Source organism: Takifugu flavidus, chromosome 18 (assembly GCF_003711565.1).
Source record: "Takifugu flavidus isolate HTHZ2018 chromosome 18, ASM371156v2, whole genome shotgun sequence".
NCBI lineage: Eukaryota > Metazoa > Chordata > Actinopteri > Tetraodontiformes > Tetraodontidae > Takifugu > Takifugu flavidus.
In genome coordinates this window covers 7,152,803-7,174,775 of record NC_079537.1, presented here as the reverse complement: position 1 = coordinate 7,174,775, position 21,973 = coordinate 7,152,803, and the positions used below count along the sequence as shown (strand labels likewise).

The window sequence follows — 21,973 nt, the reverse complement described above, 5'->3', positions numbered from 1 at the left end:
CGAGCATGGAGGCACCTCAATAAAACAATTTCTATAAAATTCGAGCACGGAGGCACCTCAATAAAACAATTTCTATAAAATTCGAGCTCAATAAAACAATTTCTATAAAATTCGAGCATGGGGGCACCTCAGTAAAACAATTTCTATAAAATTCGAGCTCAATAAAACAATTTCTATAAAATTCGAGCACGGAGGCACCTCAATAACACAATGTCTATAGATGGGATTAGCGACATTATCCCGCTAGCTTAAAGTTGTTTTTTCACGGCAAAAGTTAGCTTTCGAGCACATTTACAGGTACTATTGCAAAGATATGCTTCCGAGCACGCAAAAAGCACGCAAATATGAAAAGCACTGGGAAAGATCGGCTGACTTACCTCAATCCAAATTTTCGCAGATTGATTCCAGGCGCCCTTACGCGCGGCCCTCTTATTGGGCTCGGATGATCGGGGCCCCTCGGGGGCCCGCCTTCCGCCTTCGGGACCAATCGGAAGGCTTCCCCGTCTACACTTCGCTTCGTAGGTGTAGACACCATACCAATCAGAGGGCCAGGCTGTCTACACTCTGCCCGCAAGTGTAGACTCCGGGCCAATCGCGAGCCAGGACCGCCCCCAGTCTACAGTCTACATTGCACTCCGCTCCGTGGGAGATGGGCATGAGCTCCGCACTCCTGTGGACTTGGTGTTTGGGTCTCCCCCTGAGCCAGAGCTGGAAGGTGCACCCGGCCTGGACTACCTACACAGTCTGCGGGAACGACTTCAGCTGGTGCATGAGATGATCAGGAAGGCCCTCTCTGATGCTGGGCTGCGGCAAAAACGGGCTTATGATTCTCGTTGTAGAGGACAAGACTTTGCCCCTGGGGAGCAGGTATGGGTCTACAGCCCTGAGAGGAAGAAGGGCCTTTCCCCTAAATTGATGGGCCAGTGGGTGGGACCTTGTACGGTGCTCGAGAGACTGTCAGATGTGGTGTACCGGGTGCGGCTAGTCAAAAGGAACCATGTGGTGGTGCTCCACCGTGACAGGCTCGCACCCTATCGCCATTTGGCCCAATCTGGGGGAGAGGTGGGGTCTGAGGACCAGCCCACTCACTCGCCCACTCCACCTCCTGGAACCACCACTGGGCTTTCCGAGAACACACGGCGACAGCGCCGGCTCCCTCACCACCTCAGGGACTTTGTCATGGGTTGCTGGGACAGCTAACCACCTAGGTGGGGGCAGTGTAGCATGTTGGGGAGGGTCAGAGTGGGCAATTCCCAGCATGCTTTGTAGCAGTGTGTTCTGTGGGTTCAGGTTTGTGTTAACCCTGTTTTTATTTGTTTTAAATGTTCTCCTTTGTGACTTTCAATGTTAATGTTCTATTTATTGAGTTCTGGTCGTTAATGTGTTTAATTACTGTTTTAATTATTGTTTGCACCTGGACACCATAAGCGAAGTTATGTGTGTCATTGAAGACTTCCCTTAGTTCGTGTGTTTTCTGGGTGTGTTTAATAAAGTGGCTCTTTCTGCAATTGAATAGCAGAATAAGCTGGCAGAAGTCTGTGTCTGAGTTCTTCCGCAACCCAGAACCCGAGCTCGCCACAACATTGTCTTCAACTTGCAAAAAAAACCAAACTTCCTGCCTCAAAAAATTCTGAAAAGGAATCAAAAGTGAAAGCAAAATTTCACCGAGTTGTACCGTTAAAATCGTTGTGTGGATCAGTCGCCCTTTACAAAGGAATAAAGGTAAGGGCTCTAGTTTTTCTTTTTAGACGACGTGTATGGACAAACAAGTTCAAGACCAACATCACCAAAATGTTGATCTAATCTTTTCCAAAGGCTTTTAGGTGTTTGGAAAACTTTTTAAAAAAAATTTGAACTGGGTTACCAAAAAACGGTTCATCACTATCCGAATAAATGGTTCGCTAAAAATCGGTCTTTTGATATAATTTGTTTTTTCATCTTTGGTGCAGAGATCAGCGCGGTATTCGCCCAGCGAGTCTCGCTCGAATACGTCGCTGAAGGCATCGTCAGCGACTTCAAAAGCTGATGTCGGGACGTAAATTGAATTAACAAACACGAGGAAAAGCACAAGCTGGAAAAAACAAACAACAACAACATCAAAAATCGACATTCAAGACAGCTTACATCACGCAAGACTAGCTTTGTTGATACCAAGGCTGCTTCTCTGCACCACACAATAAAACAAAAATAAGTTGTACTAAAAGATCGATTTGGAGGTTTAAAAGTTGATAGCAAAGCATTTATAGGTCGATGAAGTGATTTTTCTTTACCCATCCCTTCTGCAAATTAATCAACTGATTTTTTAAACACAATTAAAAAGCAGAAAGGAGCAGATTATTTGTGCATGTCGTTCAACCACTTAATATAGTCTCTCAATTTACAGGTGCCGTGATGGGACAAAGTAAGTCTATTTCCAAATAGAAAGCCCAAAAGAGAGAATATTAACTGGATATTGTTTGATGTTTAGCAAAACAATCACGGAAAACTACACATAAGATTTAACTCACCGACCACAAATAAAATTTTGCCTGATGTTCGTTTAAACAAACAGGTTTGGTCACTTCGCCATGGAGGGAAATGCCAGCGTGAGTAGCAAATCTGAGTGTTGATGCAGTTTCTCAGTCAAACTGACTGTTTTTAAGAAGCTCAAATAAAAAATTGTATCAAATGCAGGAACAACAGAGAAAATCTCAGCTTTGTCAAAACGTACCAACCTAAAAACGCTGACGTCCAACATCTCAGAGTTTTGCTGCATGGACCAGTTGGTGCCGGAAAGTCCAGTTTCATCAACTCTGTTGACACTGTTTTACAAGGTGAAATCACTGGCCGAGCTCTCACAGATGGAAATCTGGTTGAAGGCAGCTTCACCAAGAAAGTAAGAAGATCAAAGAATGACTACGATAAGCTTTAACAATTTAACAGTTTCAAATAGAAAATGAAGGAAACAGATAAAATACAAATCTACTGATTACAACAATTCTTTTCATTTAAGTTTATTGAGAAAGATCAGTTAAGAACATAAGCTAAAATCAAGTCCAAGACTGGAAACTTAAATGAAGACACAAACTCAGGATTGTTGCTTTCTGAAGGAAAGACTCACACTCTTCTCTGGAAACCACTTTGGTTTGAAACGTTCTCTGTGTGAACAACATTCAGGCCCCCAACAGATGAGAAAAGAATTGTGCTTCAGCTCTGCTGGTGTGTGAGAACAAGCTGCAACAACTCCAAAGCAGGGCTGTTAGAAAAGAAGAACTTCATTTTACTGTCTCGTCCGTGAAAGAGACAACAGATTTCTCTGTCCCTGCTGAGTCTGTAATTTAGCCTGAAACCCCAGAAAAGATGAGGGACAAGTTGATCTGTGTGATCCAGTTTGATACAATAACATTAACGGGAGATTCTTTTTTACAGTACAAAAACTACAGATTCGCTCGACAGTCAGATCCAAACAGCCATTATTGCGTCTCTATTAATGACATCGTCGGCCTTGAGGAAAGTAGAGGAGTTCATGTTGATGACATCATCCTGGCCCTAAAAGGACACGTGAGAGATGGTTATGAGGTAAAAATCACCTAATATTTGATATCTGAACATTTTAGAGCTGGATATGTTTCTCTGAAAAACACACATTTTATTAAACAAAAATTGTTTATATTGCTGTGTTATTTTCCAGTTCAATCCATCATCTCCTCTGAAAGGTGATGAAGGTTACAACCCCTCCCCCAATCTGCAAGACCGAGTCCACGTCCTGGTTTCTGTCGTTTCTGCTGATGGTGCAGTTATGATAACTGATGAAATGGTGAAGAAGATGAGAAAGATCGGGAAAGCTGCCAGTGACATGGGTGAGTCTTATTGTGGTGTTGATTTCAGATTTCCTTTTTACCAGAGGAAATGTGATCATTCATGACCTCAGTAATGACCCTGACTGGTCTGACACCTGTAAATCCATGTTGGCTATTCAGAGCTAGAAATGCTCTGGATTAATAATACACAGACTCAGTGTTGAACAACACACTTCAGGCCCATATAGAGATTCTGTCTTAGCCTCTAATGTGGTTTGTTCTGATGGATCAGCCTTTAATTGAATGTTGTGATTGTGTTTTAGTAGCTCCCCCTGGTGGACAATATTCTCCTCAGCTCGCTTAGGCCAGCTGTCTGTCTTTTATCCTGGTGGGTTCTGAGTCCAAACAAGTTCAGGTTCTGATTCAGTTTGTGTGTTTTGTTCAGAAATCCCACAGCTGACTATTATCACTAAAGGTGACAAAGCCTGTCCAGCTGTGAAAGACAATGTGGAAAATCTTTACAAGAGCAAATACCTGAAGGAAAAGGTGATTTAATTGATGATTTCCGTGTTTTCTATGGATCATCATGATGTTACTGTTGCTATGACATGTTGTTTGAAGTGAAAACTATTTTTTTGCACTTTAGGTGATGGATTGTGTGTCAGGCTGGGGATTCCATCCAAATGTGTCTTTCTGTGAAGAACTATGATAAAGAAACCAGCCTCAAAGATGATGTTGATGCACCAATTCTCTGTGCACTGACACAGATCATCAGCGTTGGAGAAGACTTTCTCAATAATGAAACACGTAAATAATTTGAACTCATCAATACCTGAACTGTAGTCTTGTTGAAATTATTGTGAAGCATGAGTAGAAAAACAAAATAAAAAAAATGAAATGAAAGTTAATCACTAGGTTTTTTTGAAACCCCTATTAATCAAAAATACATGCAATTATAATCACATCCTATATTTATATCTTCACAAATCAGTCAGCAGGTAATTTTAACACTTTAAAGTACAGAATTTAGTAAAAGAGCAGATTATCTTTGCACATGTCTCTCACCAATTTAATAAATCAATAAATTCTCTCTTTACAGGAGCAGTGATTGGACAAAGTAAGTCTATTTCAAATTTACCACAATGAGCAATAAAATAATAAATGGACAATATTTGATGATTATCAAAATAATGATAAATAATAATAAAAACTGCACATCTGGTTTACCCCAAAACCTAAAAATGCATTTTTATTTGATGTTTCAAACAGGTTTGTCTCAATGTTTGTTAACATGTTTATCTTTTTAGCATTTTCTCAGCCATGGAGGGAAATGCCAGCGTGAGTAGCAAATCTGAGTGTTGATGCAGTTTTCACAGTTAAACTGACTGTTTTTAAGAAGCTCAAATAAATTTGTATCAAATGCAGGAACAACAGAGGAAATCTGGACTATGTGAAAACTTACCAACCCAGAAACGCTGACGTCCAACATCTCAGAGTTTTGCTGCATGGACCAGTTGGTGCTGGAAAGTCCAGTTTCATCAACTCTGTTGACACTGTTTTACAAGGTGAAATCGTTGGCCGAGCTCGCAGATGGAAATCTTTCTGAAGGCAGCTTCACCAAGAAAGTAAGAAGATTAAAGAATAACTACGATAAGCTTTAACAATTTAACAGTTTCAAATTGGACGTGAATAAAACAGATAAAATACAAACCTACAGATTACAACAATTCTTTCATTGAAGTTTATTGAGAAAGATCAGTTGAGAACATCAGCTAAATTCAAGTCCAAGACTGGAAACTTAAATGAAGACAGGAACTCAGGATTGTTGCTTTCTGAAGGAAAGACTCACACTCTTCCTCTGGAAACCACTTTGGTTTGAAACGTTCTCCTGTGTGAACAACATTCAGGCTCCCAACAGATGAGAAAAGAATTGTGCTTCAGCTCCGCTGGTGTGTGAGAACAAGCTGCAACAACTCCAAAGCAGGGCTGTTAGAAAAGAAGAACTTCATTTTACTGTCTCGTCCGTGAAAGAGACAACAGATTTCTCTGTCCCTGCTGAGTCTGTAATTGAGCCTGAAACCCCAGAAAAGATGAGGGACAAGTTGATCTGTTTGATCCAGTTTGATACAATAACATTAACGGGAGATTCTTTTTTACAGTACAAAAACTACAGATTCACTCGACAGTCAGATCCAAACAACTATTATTGTGTCTCTATTAATGACATCGTCGGCCTTGAGAAAAGCAGAGGAACTCATGTTGATGACATCATCCTGGCCCTAAAAGGACACGTGAGAGATGGTTATGAGGTAAAATCAGCTCATATTTGATATCTGAACATTTTAAAGCTGAATATGTTTTCACTTAAAAACACACATTTAATTAAACAAAAATTGTTAATATTGCTGTGTTATTTTCCAGTTCAATCCATCATCTCCTCTGAAAGAAGGTGATGAAGGTTACAACCCCTCCCCCAATCTGCAAGACCGAGTCCACGTCCTGGTTTCTGTCATTCCTGCTGATGGTGCAGTTATAATAACTGATGAAATGGTGAAGAAGATGAGAAGATCAGAAGAGCTGCAAGTGACATGGGTGAGTCTCATTGTGGTGTTCATTTCAGATTTCCTTTTTACCAGAGGAAATGTGATCATTCATGACCTCAGTAATGACCCTGACTGGTCTGACACCTGTAAGTCCATGTTGGCTATTCAGAGCTAGAAATGCTCTGGATTAATAATACACGACTCAGTGTTGAACAACACACTTCAGGCCCATATAGAGATTCTGTCTTAGCCTCTAATGGGGTTTGTACTGATGGATCAGCCTTTAATTCAGGGGTGTCCAAACTTTTTGCAAAGAGGGCCAGATTTGATAATGTGAAGATGCCCTGGGGCCAGTAGATCCTTCTGATGTTTTTTAACCAGAAAAGTTACATGCAAATGTACACTATTATAAAACAATTTTCATGGTCACAATTCTCTTTATTTTTCAATGGCAGTGTAACCAAATATAAGCCACTCAGGCAGACGTGAACAACTCTAAAAACACAATTCTGCCTTTAATTCATATCTGGAGAGTCAGATAACATTGAACACTGAACTGTGTGGAATACTTTAAATTTCCATGAGTTTGATAAATGTAATGCAAAGTTGTCTGTTATCATTCAAGTTTAAAACAAGTAAATTTGCTCTTGTCTTTTACAAGATCTACAAGAAAGGAGGAATTACATTTTAGTGATTTATTTATTCTGTTAGTGCCAGCGGGCCATAAATAATACATTGTAAGACTGAAGTTGCAGGCCGTATGAAATCTTACCACGGGCCATGATTGGCCCCCGGGCCGGACTTGGACATGCCTGCTTTAATTGAATGTTGTGATTGTGTTTTAGTAGCTCCCCCTGGTGGACAATATTCTCCTCAGCTCGGTTAGGCCAGCTGTCTGTCTGTTATCCTGGTGGGTTCTGAGTCCAAACAAGTTCAGGTTCTGATTCAGTTTGTGTGTTTTGTTCAGAAATCCCACAGCTGGCCATTATCACTAAAGGTGACAAAGCCTGTCCAGCTGTGAAAGACAATGTGGAAAATCTTTACAAGAGCAAATACCTGAAGCAAAAGGTGATTTAATTGATGATTTCTGGACTATCTTTGGTTGTTTATGATTATGTTAGATGACATGTTTGAAATGTAATTTTTGTACTTCAGGTTGGATTGTTGTGTCACTCTGGGGATTCACTCAACTGCATCTTTCTGGTGAAGAACTATGGTGTAGTACCCAACATCAAAGATAATGTTGATGCACCAATTCTCTGTGCACTGAGACAGATCATCAGCTTTGGAGAAAGGTTCCTCAATGACCAACAAAATAACATGTAACATCATTTAAACTAATCAAAACCCTGACATTAATATTTTTATGGTACAATTATTGCAAAGTCACATTGCATAAATAAAAAGAACATTATGAAGTGATTGAAATGAAGGCTAAAAATGTTTTTGCAATAACGTATCATCTAAGGAACAATATATGCAATTAACAGCATGTTTAAATCTTGAGTGTACTGGATTGATTTTCTTTTGTATCATTTGGCAATGGTAAGAAAATAAAAGCTTTTTGAGGCTCCAGGCCCTATCCTCTCCACTTTCTTCGAGGTTTAATTTAGATTCCACATACAGTGTCTTTCACCAGGCTCATCCGTGCATACAAGGGGTGTTTGCAAGCATGTTTTAGAGATATTATGATGCTATCAGTTTCTCTCGATAAGCATGACCCCGAGACAATAACGGTGGGATGGAGTAAATCCCCTTTAAGAGGAAAATACCTTAAGCAGGTCCAGGGTCATATGAGGAGACCCTACCCGCTGATGGCTGGTTGAGAAAAAGGGAGAAAGTAAGGTGAGAGTGACAGCAGCAGGAGAGAAGGAGATGATGTACAACAATGAACCTTGACAGTGTCAAGCCTCAAATACAGTGTTGATCCACCAACAGTCTGTTCACTGGAAAACTGTCTCATTGATTACAAAAGTATGCAGTTTGAGTTGGACATTTACCTCCTTGTAAAGAACCTGGCTCACTCCAAGAGAAGCTTTTCAACAAGGATACCCTGGACTTCTTTTGATATTGGATATGCAGAGCACTTATAGATAAGTCCTTGCTATTCTGTAAAATATGTTTCTGTTCATAGCTGCAGTCACTTGAAGAAGGAGCCATCTTTTTCAGAGGCCTTATTTCTTTTTCTGTGCTCCAAATCACTTTTTTTAACTATGAAAAACTGGTTTCCAAAAGGTTTCCTTACCTTTTAGGATGTTTACAAAGTTGTTATCTTGCTATCTTATCCAGCACTTAATTTAACAATTACTGTATTTTGATGAAAACATGTAGAGTAAAAGTTTGATCTCACCTTAGTTGTGGAACATTGAGAGAAAGGAGACAGAGACCTTGTTGACTTTGTGGGTTTGCCAGTGTACTTTTGCAGGGGCCAAGTAAACAATTGTTATTTCATTTTGAATGTCATAAAATTAAAATGAGCTTGAACTGACTAATAAAAATAAGCTCAGGAAACCAATTATAGAAACCTTGTTTTTCTTTTTTATTTATTTATTGTTATCTTCAACGTGCAAATAAAAAACTTCCTGCCTCAAAAAATTCTGAAAGGAATCAAAAGTGAAAGCAAAATTTCACCGAGTTGTACCGTTAAAATCGTTGTGTGGATCAGTCGCCCTTTACAAAGGAATAAAGGTAAGGGCTCTAGTTTTTCTTTTAGACAACGTGTATGGACAAACAAGTTCAAGACCAACGTCACCAAAATGTGATCTAATCTTTTCCAAAGGCTTTTAGGTGTTGGAAAACTTTTAAAAAAAAATTAGAACTGGGTTACCAAAAAACGGTTCACCACAATCCGAATACATGGTTCGCTAAAAATCGGTTTTGAAAGAATTCGTTTTTCATCTTTGGTGCAGAGATCAGCGCGGTATTCGCCCAGCGAGTCTCGCTCGACGAACGTCGCTGAAGGCATCGTCAGCGACTTCAAAAGCTGATGTCGGGACGTAAATTGAATTTAAACAAACAAACACGAGGAAAAGCACAAGCTGAAAAAACAAAAACAAACAACAACATCAAAACTTCGTGCTCCTGGTTCTCCGCGAACACCGAGTCCAAATTCTCCAGGACGGCCACGACCAGCATCACAATTCCTTCACCACGTCCTCGTCGTATTCCCAATAAGCCTCTCGAACTCGCGGTAGATGGAGTTAGCCAGGCCCGATACCCGCTCGGACATCATCGCTGATGTCCCAGGGTCGTCCTGGTACACAACCCCGTCTTCCAGCTCCATTTTAGTGCTTTGCCTTTCACTATACGGGGCTGTATGAGCTATTCTTCGTTGAGAGCCACAGAGGACGCCGTTATACACTTAACTAAAGGGAGCGTTTCGCTAAATAAACAAAGACATTGAGGGGTTGTAGGAATTAATTAAGGATGGGCAGATCGATCCCGTGGTATCGATATATCGATACTCACAAGCTACTCATTTGGTATCGATGTTCTTTATAAATATCGATACTAACTAAAAAAAAAATAATTGGGGTGTATGCATCACTTCCCGCCGTTTTAGATTAGTTACTTAAATTAATATGTGCCAAGACACCCCTATACCTGGCGGCGTACTGAGCTGGCCCATGTCACGTGACAGGAGATAGGGAATGAGCATCAACCTGCAACATAGCCTGCGCCGAGCCCAAACAGTCAGCAAAAGGCAGAGCCAGAGGAAATAATCAGCCAGAGACGCAATCGTGTTAAAGCAGAAAATGTGAATATGATACGATTTCTGAAAAGCAATCTGAGACTTCAGTAAAGTGTGATGACATACCTCAAGTGCACTAAAGGTGTGATGGTGTCAGACATTGTTCTAATTATTTTTTTTATGGAACAACTGTCTATGCAGGTTTAAGGATAAGGAATCCTACTAATCAATTGACCATAATAAATTGTATATAAATGGTCTGTATTTGTCTTAAATGTAATAATATTTTGACTGACAAAAATTGCCAGTAAGAAACGAACGGTATCGGGATCGGGATCGATATCGATGAAAATACAAGAAAAGTATCGGTATCGTATCGAATCCCAAAAGTGTGGTATCGCCCATCCTTAGTAGGAATGGACCGCTACGCTGGAAGAAAGGCGACGTGGATGTCTTCCTCCTTTTCCCCTCACTTGCTTTATGCTGCGTTCATATGCTTTTAAAAAGCTCCGACCTTTCATCTTCGGTGAGGGTCCAATGAATCGGCGAAGTCGCGTTCCTGAACCAGATAGTTTATTTTGTGTATCTATGATTTTTTTTTTTTACTCATCTAAAAAACAGAACACCTTTGCTGGTTTATTGGGTGTAATGGAGACGCTACCAGAAATCCTATAGCAAGTCCTTTCACCTTTGTAATACACTCAAGCAACGTCTTGACATTGAGAAACGAAACAAATAAAGTAGGCTGCGAGGGTTTGTTTTAAACTGAAAGATGATTGCATGTTTCAAACCCTCTAGGTTACAGCGGATAAATCTTCAGCCGCATCGTATTCCCTAAAATCTTGTAAACCAATCCGATACACATGAAAGGCACCATGACGACAGCTGAGCTGGTGAGCGTATCACGTGACTACGTCGTATTTATGACAACAACTGCGCTCGTATCACGCAATTTTAGTTTTTCAGTTGATTCAAGACATAATCAATGAAATTCAAACAATCCAACACTTAAAACATGAATCTTCAATGAGTCTATATTTGAATTTGACATTTTCATTTAAGTTATTTAAATCCACTTGTGATAAGAGCAGGGGTCAAATCCTGCACTATCCAACACAGTTGCATCCTCGCTGTCCACTGAGGATCCTGAACACTGAACTGAAGACTGTCACGCTCGCCTTCGTTTTGCAAGTTCCTATAACGTGAACAATGGCCGAAGTCCTTCCATATCTGTCCTCGTTTCCCTTTTAACATAGGGTCTGGAGTTTATTCCTTCATGACAGTACCTCAACCAGTTTTAACTAAGGCTCAAATATTCTATCTCGCTTTGGGACCCCAAATCACCTCTTAATAACAAGCCACGAGCTAAACTATGGAAAAGTACGATTGGAAAAAGTACCTAATAAAATGGTGATGGGTCTTTATTATACTGTCAATCTCTGTGTGTAGATCAGCTCTACAGGGTTATTTTGTGGATTTTTTAAGTCCACTGAAAACGGATCCAGATGTGTGTCATTTATCACTGATTCGTGTGGCACATTCAATGTACAGCATTACATATTTTTCCCAAAAAGAATGAGCGTATCTTTCTGCAAGTCTTTCATTGGAGCAAATAACAGAAAGTGAAAGAAAAGTTCTCTGAAGCCAATCTAAGCATCGTAATCACTGGGCGCCTCAGTCATTCTTTACAAGAGCAGAGAAGCAAAGGTAAGCTGGTCCAGTGTTTCTTTTTAGACGTTTTTGCTATAGTCTATTGCAGGGGTCACCAACCTTTGTGAAACCAAGAGCTACGTCATGGGTACCGAGTCGTGTGAAGGGCTACCGCTTGACACACTCCTCTAAAATAACAAATTGTGTGTGTGTGTGTGTGTGTGTGTGTGTGTATCAATAACTTAGAGTGGGTGACAGAAAAGATCAATATTCAACACTTTACTACTATTAATCTCAGAAATTGTTTAGATAATCACTCCTACTGAAAATTGCACTCCACTCACCAGTTTCACTTCCCGTTAGTTTATTCTCCACAAGCGCAAAGGTTCCTTAATGCGCACAATACTGACCTTTGAACTAGGTCAGAGTTTAACTTCACTTTATATTTTTATTTATTTTTAAGACATTGTCATTTTAAAATCTATGTAAATGCAGGTGTGATTTTAAAAAATAGCGGTAGAAATTTTTTTCTTAGACTTGGGCGGAACCCAGAATACAGACGGGGCTTGGGAAATCTCAAATTGAAACGTTTATTAACAATATTTACAGAGGGCAAGTGATACCCAAACGCGCCGCGGTGAATCGTGCGGAGAAACCCAACACGGAACGTTGCTCGTCGGTTTTTGAGTTTGAGACCTCGGAAGGAGAAAAGACACCAGGTTCATCCAAACAGGAATAGGGAAGTTGCAAAGTCTATGAACTCTCAGTTACCGACAGCACGATCTGACACTGATCTACTGGTGTTGGACGCTTAGACTTCCAATCAAACTGATCAGCCGAAGTTGAGGCAGCAGCCAGCATCAGCTGGGAAACAGGACTGCCACGCCGCCTGGTGGAAGCAAACAGCAACTGCAAAACGGACATAAAAAACTGGATCATGACAACCAAATCACTATTAAAGGGAACAACAATTGTTTTTGAAAAAATGTGAAAATGTTCAATGATGTCTTCGTCAAACTTCTGTTTTACCAACAATTTAAAGAGATGTTAATTATTACAATACATTCAATCGTAATTTTTGATGTAAACTTCTCCACAGCTTTGAAGGTCTTTGACACATTCTGTATTTATGTTTTTGTACGTTTTCAAGTTAATTAGCTGATCAGTAACACATTTGTACTATAGAATTTTGCTTGAAGAGCAGATAATTAGTGCATGTCTCTTCCACCACTTTAGTGAATTAATACATTCTCCCACTTTACAGGTGCAGTGATGGGGAGCAGTAAGTCCAATTTTTGTAAAATGAGCGATTGAACAATAAATGGATGGTATTTAATGTTTAGCAAAACAATATTGAAAATAAAACCAGAAAAACTGGACACAATATTTAACCCAAAACCTTCAAATACAAATTTGCTGGTTGTCTGACATTTGTCCCAATTTGATTAACATATTTTATCTTTTTAGCAATTTCTCAGCCATGGAGGGAAATGCCAAAGTGAGTAACAAATCTGAGTGTTGATGCAGTTTCTCAGTTAAACTGACTGTTTTTAAGAAGCTCAAATAAAAATTTGTATCAAATGCAGGAACAACAGAGAAAATCTCAGCTTTGTCAAACATTACGAACCTGAAAACACTGCCGTCCAACATCTCAGAGTTTTGCTGCATGGACCAGTTGGTGCTGGAAAGTCCAGTTTCATCAACTCTGTTGACACTGTTTTACGACGTAAAATCACTGGCCGAGCTCTCACAGATGGAATTCTGGTTGAAGGCAGCTTCACCACAAAGGTAAGCAGCTTTGACTGTTAAAGAAGAAGTTCTATAATATTAACAATCCAACACAGTTTCAAATGTAACTTAAATAAAACAGGAATTATCTAGAATGATTTACTACCATAATTTAATTCCTTTAATTTAATTTTATATTTCAGTCAAAATTACAGTGAGGCATTTAGTCACAATTTTAATTAATGCCCAAACTCGAAACCTGAAGGATGACTGGGGAGACACCTAAACTCCTGGCATCATGGGGAAATTCAAACCCCTCCAACACAAGCTGGTGATGAGGAGATTCCTTTATCAGCTAAAAACCCACAGAAGGAGTCAAGGCAATGCTACAAAGCAAAGGAGCAATCGGTGCTGTTAACTCGGAGGAATAAATATGACTAAAAGAACCAAAATGAGAGCTATTTATCTCAAAATGGGAAAAGAAAGCCTTGCTAGTTCTATTACTGTAGTTTCAACAAGGCAAATGTGGCCGCTAGGCACAACAAAAGAAGCGCACTGTCATGATGATAAGCCACCTCTGCAAAATGGATCCACTGGCTCAAATCAAGCTGGCAGGAGGTCGAGCAGAGTGAAGATGGAAGAGCTGGCTTCCAACGAATCAACTGTGAGCACCAGCCAGAAAGCAGAAATGGCCTGTCAGAATTAACATAAAGTCAACAAATCACAGGCACTGGAGTGAGGACACAACCACAATGGAAATGTTTAAAAGGATTTGTTGTCCAAAATTCTAGGCAAAGGAGTCCAACTAGAACACAGGAGGAGACAATTAGACCCAGAAAGAGAGATGAGAAACAGATAAAAGAGGAGAAGAGACAAGACAACAAAGACAGACTGACAGAACCTGAAAGTTTTCCATGTGATGAAATTTGATGTAATAAAAATGTTAACTCGAAATTCTTTTGTTATATATAGTATAAAAACTACAAAATGATCCAAGATTCAGATCCAAACAGCCATTATTGCGTCTCTTTTAATGACACCATTGGCCTTGAGGAAAGTAGAGGAGTTCATGTTGATGACATCATCCTGGCCCTAAAAGGACACGTGAGGGATGGTTATGAGGTAAAAATCACCTCATATTTGATATCTGAACATTTTAGAGCTGGATATGTTTTCTCTGAAAAACACACATTTTATTAAACAAAATTGTTTATATTGCTGTGTTATTTTCCAGTTCAATCCATCATCTCCTCTGAAAGAAGGTGATGAAGGTTACAACCCCTCCCCCACTCTGCAAGACCGAGTCCACGTCCTGGTTTCTGTCATTCCTGCTGATGGTGCAGTTATAATAACTGATGAAATGGTGAAGAAGATGAGAAAGATCAGGAAAGCTGCCAGTGACATGGGTGAGTCTTATTGTGGTGTTCATTTCAGATTTCCTTTTTACCAGAGGAAATGTGATCATTCATGACCTCAGTAATGACCCTGACTGGTCTGACACCTGTAAATCCATGTTGGCTGTTCAGAGCTAGAAATGCTCTGGATTAATAATACACAGACTCAGTGTTGAACAACACACTTCAGGCCCATATAGAGATTCTAGCTTAGCTTCTAATGTGGTTTGTTCTGATGGATCAGACTTTAATTGAATGTTGTGATTGTGTTTTAGTAGCTCCCCCTGGTGGACAATATTCTCCTCAGCTCAGTTAGGCCAGCTGTCTGTCTTTTATCCTGGTGGGTTCTGAGTCCAAACAAGTTCAGGTTCTGATTCAGTTTTGTGTTTTGTTCAGGAATCCCACAGCTGGCCATTATCACTAAAGGTGACAAAGCCTGTCCAACTGTGAAAGACAATGTGGAAAATCTTTACAAGAGCAAATACCTGAAGGAAAAGGTGATTTAATTGATGATTTCCGTGTTTTCTATGGATCATCATGATGTTACTGTTGCTATGACATGTTGTTTGAAGTGAAAACTATTTTTTTGCACTTTAGTTTGATGGATTGTGTGTCAGGCTAGAGATTCCACCCAACTGTGTCTTTCTGGTGAAGAACTATGATAAAGAAACCAGCCCCAAAGATGATGTTGATGCACCAATTCTCTATGCACTGACACAGATCATCAGCGTTGGAGACGACTTTCTCAATGATAAAACACGTAAATTAATTTGAACTCATCAATACCTGAACTGAGGTCTTGTTGAAATTATTGTGAAGCATGAGTAGAAAAACAAAATTAATAAAAAATTGAAATGAAAGTTAATCACTAGGTTTTTTTTGAAACCCCTATTAATCAAAAATGCATGCAATTATAATCACATCCTATATTTATATCTTCACAAATCAGTCAGCAGGTAATTTTAACACTTTAAAGTACAGAATTTAGTAAAAGAGCAGATTATCTTTGCACATGTCTCTCACCAATTTAATAAATCAATAAATTCTCTCTTTACAGGAGCAGTGATTGGACAAAGTAAGTCTATTTCAAATTTACCACAATGAGCAAAAAAATAATAAATGGACAATATTTGATGATTATCAAAATAATGATAAAATAAATAATAAAACTGCACATCTGGTTTACCCCAAACCTAAAAATGCATTTTTATTTGATGTTTCAAACAGGTTTGTCTCAATGTTCGTAACATATTTTATCTTTTTAGCATTTTCTCAGCCATGGAGGGAAATGCCAGCGTGAGTAGCAAATCTGAGTGTTGATGCAGTTTCACAGTTAAACTGACTGTTTTTAAGAAGCTCAAATACAAATTTGTATCAAATGCAGGAACAACAGAGGAAATCTGGACTATGTGAAAACTTACCAACCCAGAAACGCTGACGTCCAACATCTCAGAGTTTTGCTGCATGGACCAGTTGGTGCTGGAAAGTCCGGTTTCATCAACTCTGTTGACACTGTTTTACAAGGTGAAATCGTTGGCCGAGCTCTCGCAGATGGAAATCTTTCTGAAGGCACCTTCACCAAGAAAGTAAGAAGATTAAAGAATAACTACGATAAGCTTTAACAATTTAACAGTTTCAAATTGGACGTGAATAAAACAGATAAAATACAAACCTACAGATTACAACAATTCTTTTCATTGAAGTTTATTGAGAAAGATCAGTTGAGAACATCAGCTAAATTCAAGTCCAAGACTGGAAACTTAAATGAAGACAGGAACTCAGGATTGTTGCTTTCTGAAGGAAAGACTCACACTCTTCCTCTGGAAACCACTTTGGTTTGAAACGTTCTCCTGTGTGAACAACATTCAGGCTCCCAACAGATGAGAAAAGAATTGTGCTTCAGCTCTGCTGGTGTTTGAGAACAAGCTGCAACAATTCCAAAGCAGGGCTGTTAGAAAAGAAGAACTTCATTTTACTGTCTCGTCCGTGAAAGAGACAACAGATTTCTCTGTCCCTGCTGAGTCTGTAATTTAGCCTGAAACCCCAGAAAAGATGAGGGACAAGTTGATCTGTTTGATCCAGTTTGATACAATAACATTAACGGGAGATTCTTTTTTACAGTACAAAAACTACAGATTCACTCGACAGTCAGATCCAAACAACTATTATTGTGTCTCTATTAATGACATCGTCGGCCTTGAGAAGCAGAGGAGCTCATGTTGATGACATCATCCTGGCCCTAAAAGGACACGTGAGAGATGGTTATGAGGTACAAATCACCACATATTTGATATCTGAACATTTTAAAATGAATATGTTTTCACTTAAAAACACACATTTAATTAAACAAAATTGTTAATATTGCTGTGTTATTTTCCAGTTCAATCCATCATCTCCTCTGAAAGAAGGTGATGAAGGTTACAACCCCTCCCCCAATCTGCAAGACCGAGTCCACGTCCTGGTTTCTGTCATTCCTGCTGATGGTGCAGTTATAATAACTGATGAAATGGTGAAGAAGATGAGAAAGATCAGAAGAGCTGCAAGTGACATGGGTGAGTCTCACTGTGGTGTTGATTTCAGATTTCCTTTTTACCAGAGGAAATGTGATCATTCATGACCTCAGTAATGACCCTGACTGGTCTGACACCTGTAAGTCCATGTTGGCTATTCAGAGCTAGAAATGCTCTGGATTAATAATACACAGACTCAATGTTGAACAACACACTTCAGGCCATATAGAGATTCTGCCTTAGCCTCTAATGGGTTTGTACTGATGGATCAGCCTTTAATTCAGGGGTGTCCAAACTTTTTGCAAAGAGGGCCAGATTTGATAATGTGAAGATGCCCTGGGGCCAGTAGATCCTTCTGATGTTTTTTTAACCAGAAAAGTTACATGCAAATGTACACTATTATAAAACAATTTTCATGGTCACAATTCTCTTTATTTTTCAAATGGCAGTGTAACCAAATATAAGCCACTCAGGCAGACGTGAACAACTCTAAAAACACAATTCTGCCTTTAATTCATATCTGGAGAGTCAGATAACATTGAACACTGAACTGTGTGGAATACCTTAAATTTCCATGAGTTTGATAAATGTAATGCAAAGTTGTCTGTTATCATTCAAGTTTAAAACAAGTAAATTTTGCTCTTGTCTTTTACAAGATCTACAAGAAAGGAGGAATTACATTTTAGTGATTTATTTATTCTGTTAGTGCCAGCGGGCCATAAATAATACATTGTAAGACTGAAGTTGCAGGCCGTATGAAATCTTACCACGGGCCATGATTGGCCCCCGGGCCGGATTTTGGACATGCCTGCTTTAATTGAATGTTGTGATTGTGTTTTAGTAGCTCCCCCTGGTGGACAATATTCTCCTCAGCTCGGTTAGGCCAGCTGTCTGTCTGTTATCCTAGTGGGTTCTGAGTCCAAACAAGTTCAGGTTCTGATTCAGTTTGTGTGTTTTGTTCAGAATCCCACAGCTGGCCATTATCACTAAAGGTGACAAAGCCTGTCCAGCTGTGAAAGACAATGTGGAAAATCTTTACAAGAGCAAATACCTGAAGGAAAAGGTGATTTAATTGATGATTTCTGGACTATCTTTGGTTGTTTATGATGTTAGATGACATGTTTGAAATGTAATATTTGTACTTCAGGTTGATGGATTGTGTGTCACTCTGGGGATTCCACTCAACTGCATCTTTCTGGTGAAGAACTATGACGTAGCACCCAACATCAAAGATAATGTTGATGCACCAATTCTCTGTGCACTGAGACAGATCATCAGCTTTGGAGAAAGGTTCCTCAATGACCAACAAAATAACATGTAACATCATTTAAACTAATCAAAACCCTGACATTAATATTTTTATGGTACAATTATTGCAAAGTCACATTGCATAAATAAAAAGAACATTATGAAGTGATTGAAATGAAGGCTAAAAATGTTTTTGCAATAACGTATCATCTAAGGAACAATATATGCAATTAACAGCATGTTTAAATCTTGAGTGTACTGGATTGATTTTTCTTTTGTATCATTTGGCAATGGTAAGAAAATAAAAGCTTTTTGAGGCTCCAGGCCCAAGCTTCTCCACTTTCTTCGACGTTTAATTTAGATTCCACATACAGTGTCTTTCACCAGGCTCATCCGTGCATACAAGGGGTGTTTGCAAGCATGTTTTAGAGATATTATGATGCTATCAGTTTCTCTCGATAAGCATGACCCCGAGACAAATAACGGTGGGATGGAGTAAATTCCCTTTTAAGAGGAAATACCTTAAGCAGGTCCAGGGTCATATGAGGAGACCCTCCCGCTGATGGCTGGTTGAGAAAAGGAGGAGAAAGTAAGGTGAGAGTGACAGCAGCAGGAGAGAAGGAGATGATGTACAACAATGAACCTTGACAGTGTCAAGCCTCAAATACAGTGTTGATCCACCAACAGTCTGTTCACTGGGAAAACTGTCTCATCGATTACAAAAGTATGCAGTTTGAGTTGGACATTTACCTCCTTGTAAAGAACCTGGCTCACTCCAAGAGAAGCTTTTCAACAAGGATACCCTGGACTTCTTTTGATATTGGATATGCAGAGCACTCATAGATAAGTCCTTGCTATTCTGTAAAATATGTTTCTGTTCATAGCTGCAGTCACTTGAAGAAAGGAGCCATCTTTTTCAGAGGCCTTATTTCCTTTTCTGTGCTCCAAATCACTTTTTTTAACTATGAAAAACTGGTTTCCAAAAAGGTTTCTCTTACCTTTTAGGATGTTTACAAAGTTGTTATCTTGCTATCTTATCCAGCACTTAATTTAACAATTACTTGTATTTTGATGAAAACATGTAGAGTAAAAGTTTGATCTCACCTTAGTTGTGGCACATTGAGAGAAAGGACACAGAGACCTTGTTGACTTTGTGGGTTTGCCAGTGTACTTTTGCAGGGGCCAAGTAAACAAATGTTTTATTTTCATTTTGAATGTCATAAAATTAAAATGAGCTTGAACTGACTAATAAAAATAAGCTCAGGAAATCAATTATGGAAACCTTGTTTTTATTTTTTATTTATTTATTGTTATCTTCAACTGCAAATAAAAAACTTCCTGCCTCACAAAATTCTGAAAAGGAATCAAAAGTGAAAGCAAAATTTCACCGAGTTGTACCGTTAAAATCGTTGTGTGGATCAGTCGCCCTTTACAAAGGAATAAAGGTAAGGGCTCTAGTTTTTCTTTTTAGACAACGTGTATGGAAAAACAAGTTCAAGACCAACGTCACCAAAATGTTGATCTAATCTTCTCAAAGGCTTTTAGGTGTTTGGAAAACTTTAAAAAAAATTAGAACTGGGTTACCAAAAAACGGTTCACCACAATCCGAATAAATGGTTCGCTAAAAATCGGTCTTTTGATAGAATTCGTTTTTTCATCTTTGGTGCAGAGATCAGCGCGGTATTCGCCCAGCGAGTCTCGCTCGAATACGTCGCTGAAGGCATCGTCAGCGACTTCAAAAGCTGATGTCGGGACGTAAATCGAATTTAACAAACACGAGGAAAAGCACAAGCTGGAAAAACAAAAACAAAACAACAACATCAAAACTTCGTGCTCCTGGTTCTCCGCGAACACCGAGTCCAAATTCTCCAAGACGGCCACGACCAGCGGCATCAATTCCTTCACCACGCCCTCGTCGTATTTCCCAATAAGCCTCTCGAACTCGCGGTAGATGGAGTTAGCCAGGCCCGATACCCGCTCGGACATCATCGCTGATGTCCCAGGGTCGTCCTGGTACACAACCCCGTCTTCCAGCTCCATTTTAGTGCTCTGCCTTTCACTATACGGGGCCTATATGAGCTATTCTTCGTTAGGTCGCCACAGAGGACGCCGTTATACACTTAACTAAAGGGGGCGTTTCGCTAAATAAACAAAGACATTGAGGAGGTTGTAGGAATGGACCGCTACGCTGGAAGAAAGGCGACGTGGATGTCTTCCTCCTTTTCCCTCACTTGCTTTGCTGCGTTCATATGCTTTTAAAAAGCTCCGACTTTTTAGCTTCGGTGAGGTCGAAATGAATCGGCGAAGTCGCGTTCCTGAACCAGATAGTTTATTTGTGTATCTATGATTTTTTTTTTTTTTACTCATCTAAAAAACAGAACACCTTTGCTGGTTTATTGGGTGTAATGGAGACGCTACCAGAAATCCTATAGCAAGTCCTTTCACCTTTGTAATACACTCAAGCAACGTCTTGACATTGAGAAACGAAACAAATAAAGTAGGCTGCGAGGGTTTGTTTTAAACTGAAAGATGATTGCATGTTTCAAACCCTCTAGGTTACAGCGGATAAATCTTCAGCCGCATCGTATTCCCTAAAATCTTGTAAACCAATCCGATACACATGAAGGCACCATGACGACAGCTGAGCTGGTGAGCGTATCACGTGACCACGTCGTATTTATGACAACAACTGCGCTCGTATCACGCAATTTTAGTTTTTCAGTTGATCTAAGACATAATCAATAAATTCTAACAATCCAACACTTAAAACATGAATCTTCAATGAGTCTATATTTGAATTTGACATTTTCATTTAAGTTATTTAAATCCACTTGTGATAAGAGCACGGATCAAATCCTGCACTATCCAACACAGTTGCATCCTCGCTGTCCACTGAGGATCCTGAACACTGAACTGAAGACTGTCACGCTCGCCTTTGTTTTGCAAGTTCCTATAACGTGAACAATGGCCGAAGTCCTTCCATATCTGTCCTCGTTTCCCTTTTAACATAGGGTCTGGAGTTTATTCCTTCATGACAGTACCTCAACCAGTTTTAACTAAAACTCATATATTCTATCTCGCTTTGGGACCCCAAATCACCTCTTAATAACAAGCCACGAGCTAAACTATGGAAAAGTACGATTGGAAAAAGTACTTAATAAAAATGGTGATGGGTCTTTATTATACTGTCAATCTCTGTGTGTAGATCAGCTCTACAGGGTTATTTTGTGGATTTTTTAAGTCCACTGAAAACGGATCCAGATGTGTGTCATTTATCACTGATTCGTGTGGCACATTCAATGTACAGCATTACATATTTTTCCCAAAAAGAATGAGCGTATCTTTCTGCAAGTCTTTCATTGGAGCAAATAACAGAAGTGAAAGAAAAGTTCTCTGAAGCCAATCTAAGCATCGTAATCACTGGGCGCCT

At 39.4% G+C, this 21,973-nt stretch overlaps 1 protein-coding gene and 3 long non-coding RNA genes across 4 annotated transcripts in view; 1 reads left to right on the top strand and 3 right to left on the bottom strand.

Annotated features, from left to right (window-relative positions):
* LOC130514888 (uncharacterized) overlaps positions 1 to 21,973 on the top strand; it is a 71,379-nt gene that overhangs the window by 42,670 nt on the left and 6,736 nt on the right. Inside the window, 4 exon segments of the mRNA XM_057014758.1 lie at positions 7,290 to 7,390; positions 15,383 to 15,545; positions 15,843 to 15,860; positions 16,051 to 16,081. Coding sequence (XP_056870738.1) covers positions 7,290 to 7,390; positions 15,383 to 15,545; positions 15,843 to 15,860; positions 16,051 to 16,081 — 313 coding nt within the window.
* On the bottom strand, positions 5,505 to 16,982 carry LOC130514933 (uncharacterized). Its single transcript, XR_008947090.1, has 3 exons — positions 16,597 to 16,982; positions 16,207 to 16,358; positions 5,505 to 5,765 (listed from the first exon to the last, which is right to left on the bottom strand). It is a non-coding gene; the product is annotated as an uncharacterized LOC130514933 (long non-coding RNA).
* LOC130514931 (uncharacterized) lies at positions 12,240 to 14,412 on the bottom strand. Its single transcript, XR_008947088.1, has 3 exons — positions 13,967 to 14,412; positions 13,291 to 13,465; positions 12,240 to 12,572 (listed from the first exon to the last, which is right to left on the bottom strand). It is a non-coding gene; the product is annotated as an uncharacterized LOC130514931 (long non-coding RNA).
* LOC130514941 (uncharacterized) lies at positions 18,348 to 20,770 on the bottom strand. Its single transcript, XR_008947098.1, has 2 exons — positions 19,648 to 20,770; positions 18,348 to 19,109 (listed from the first exon to the last, which is right to left on the bottom strand). It is a non-coding gene; the product is annotated as an uncharacterized LOC130514941 (long non-coding RNA).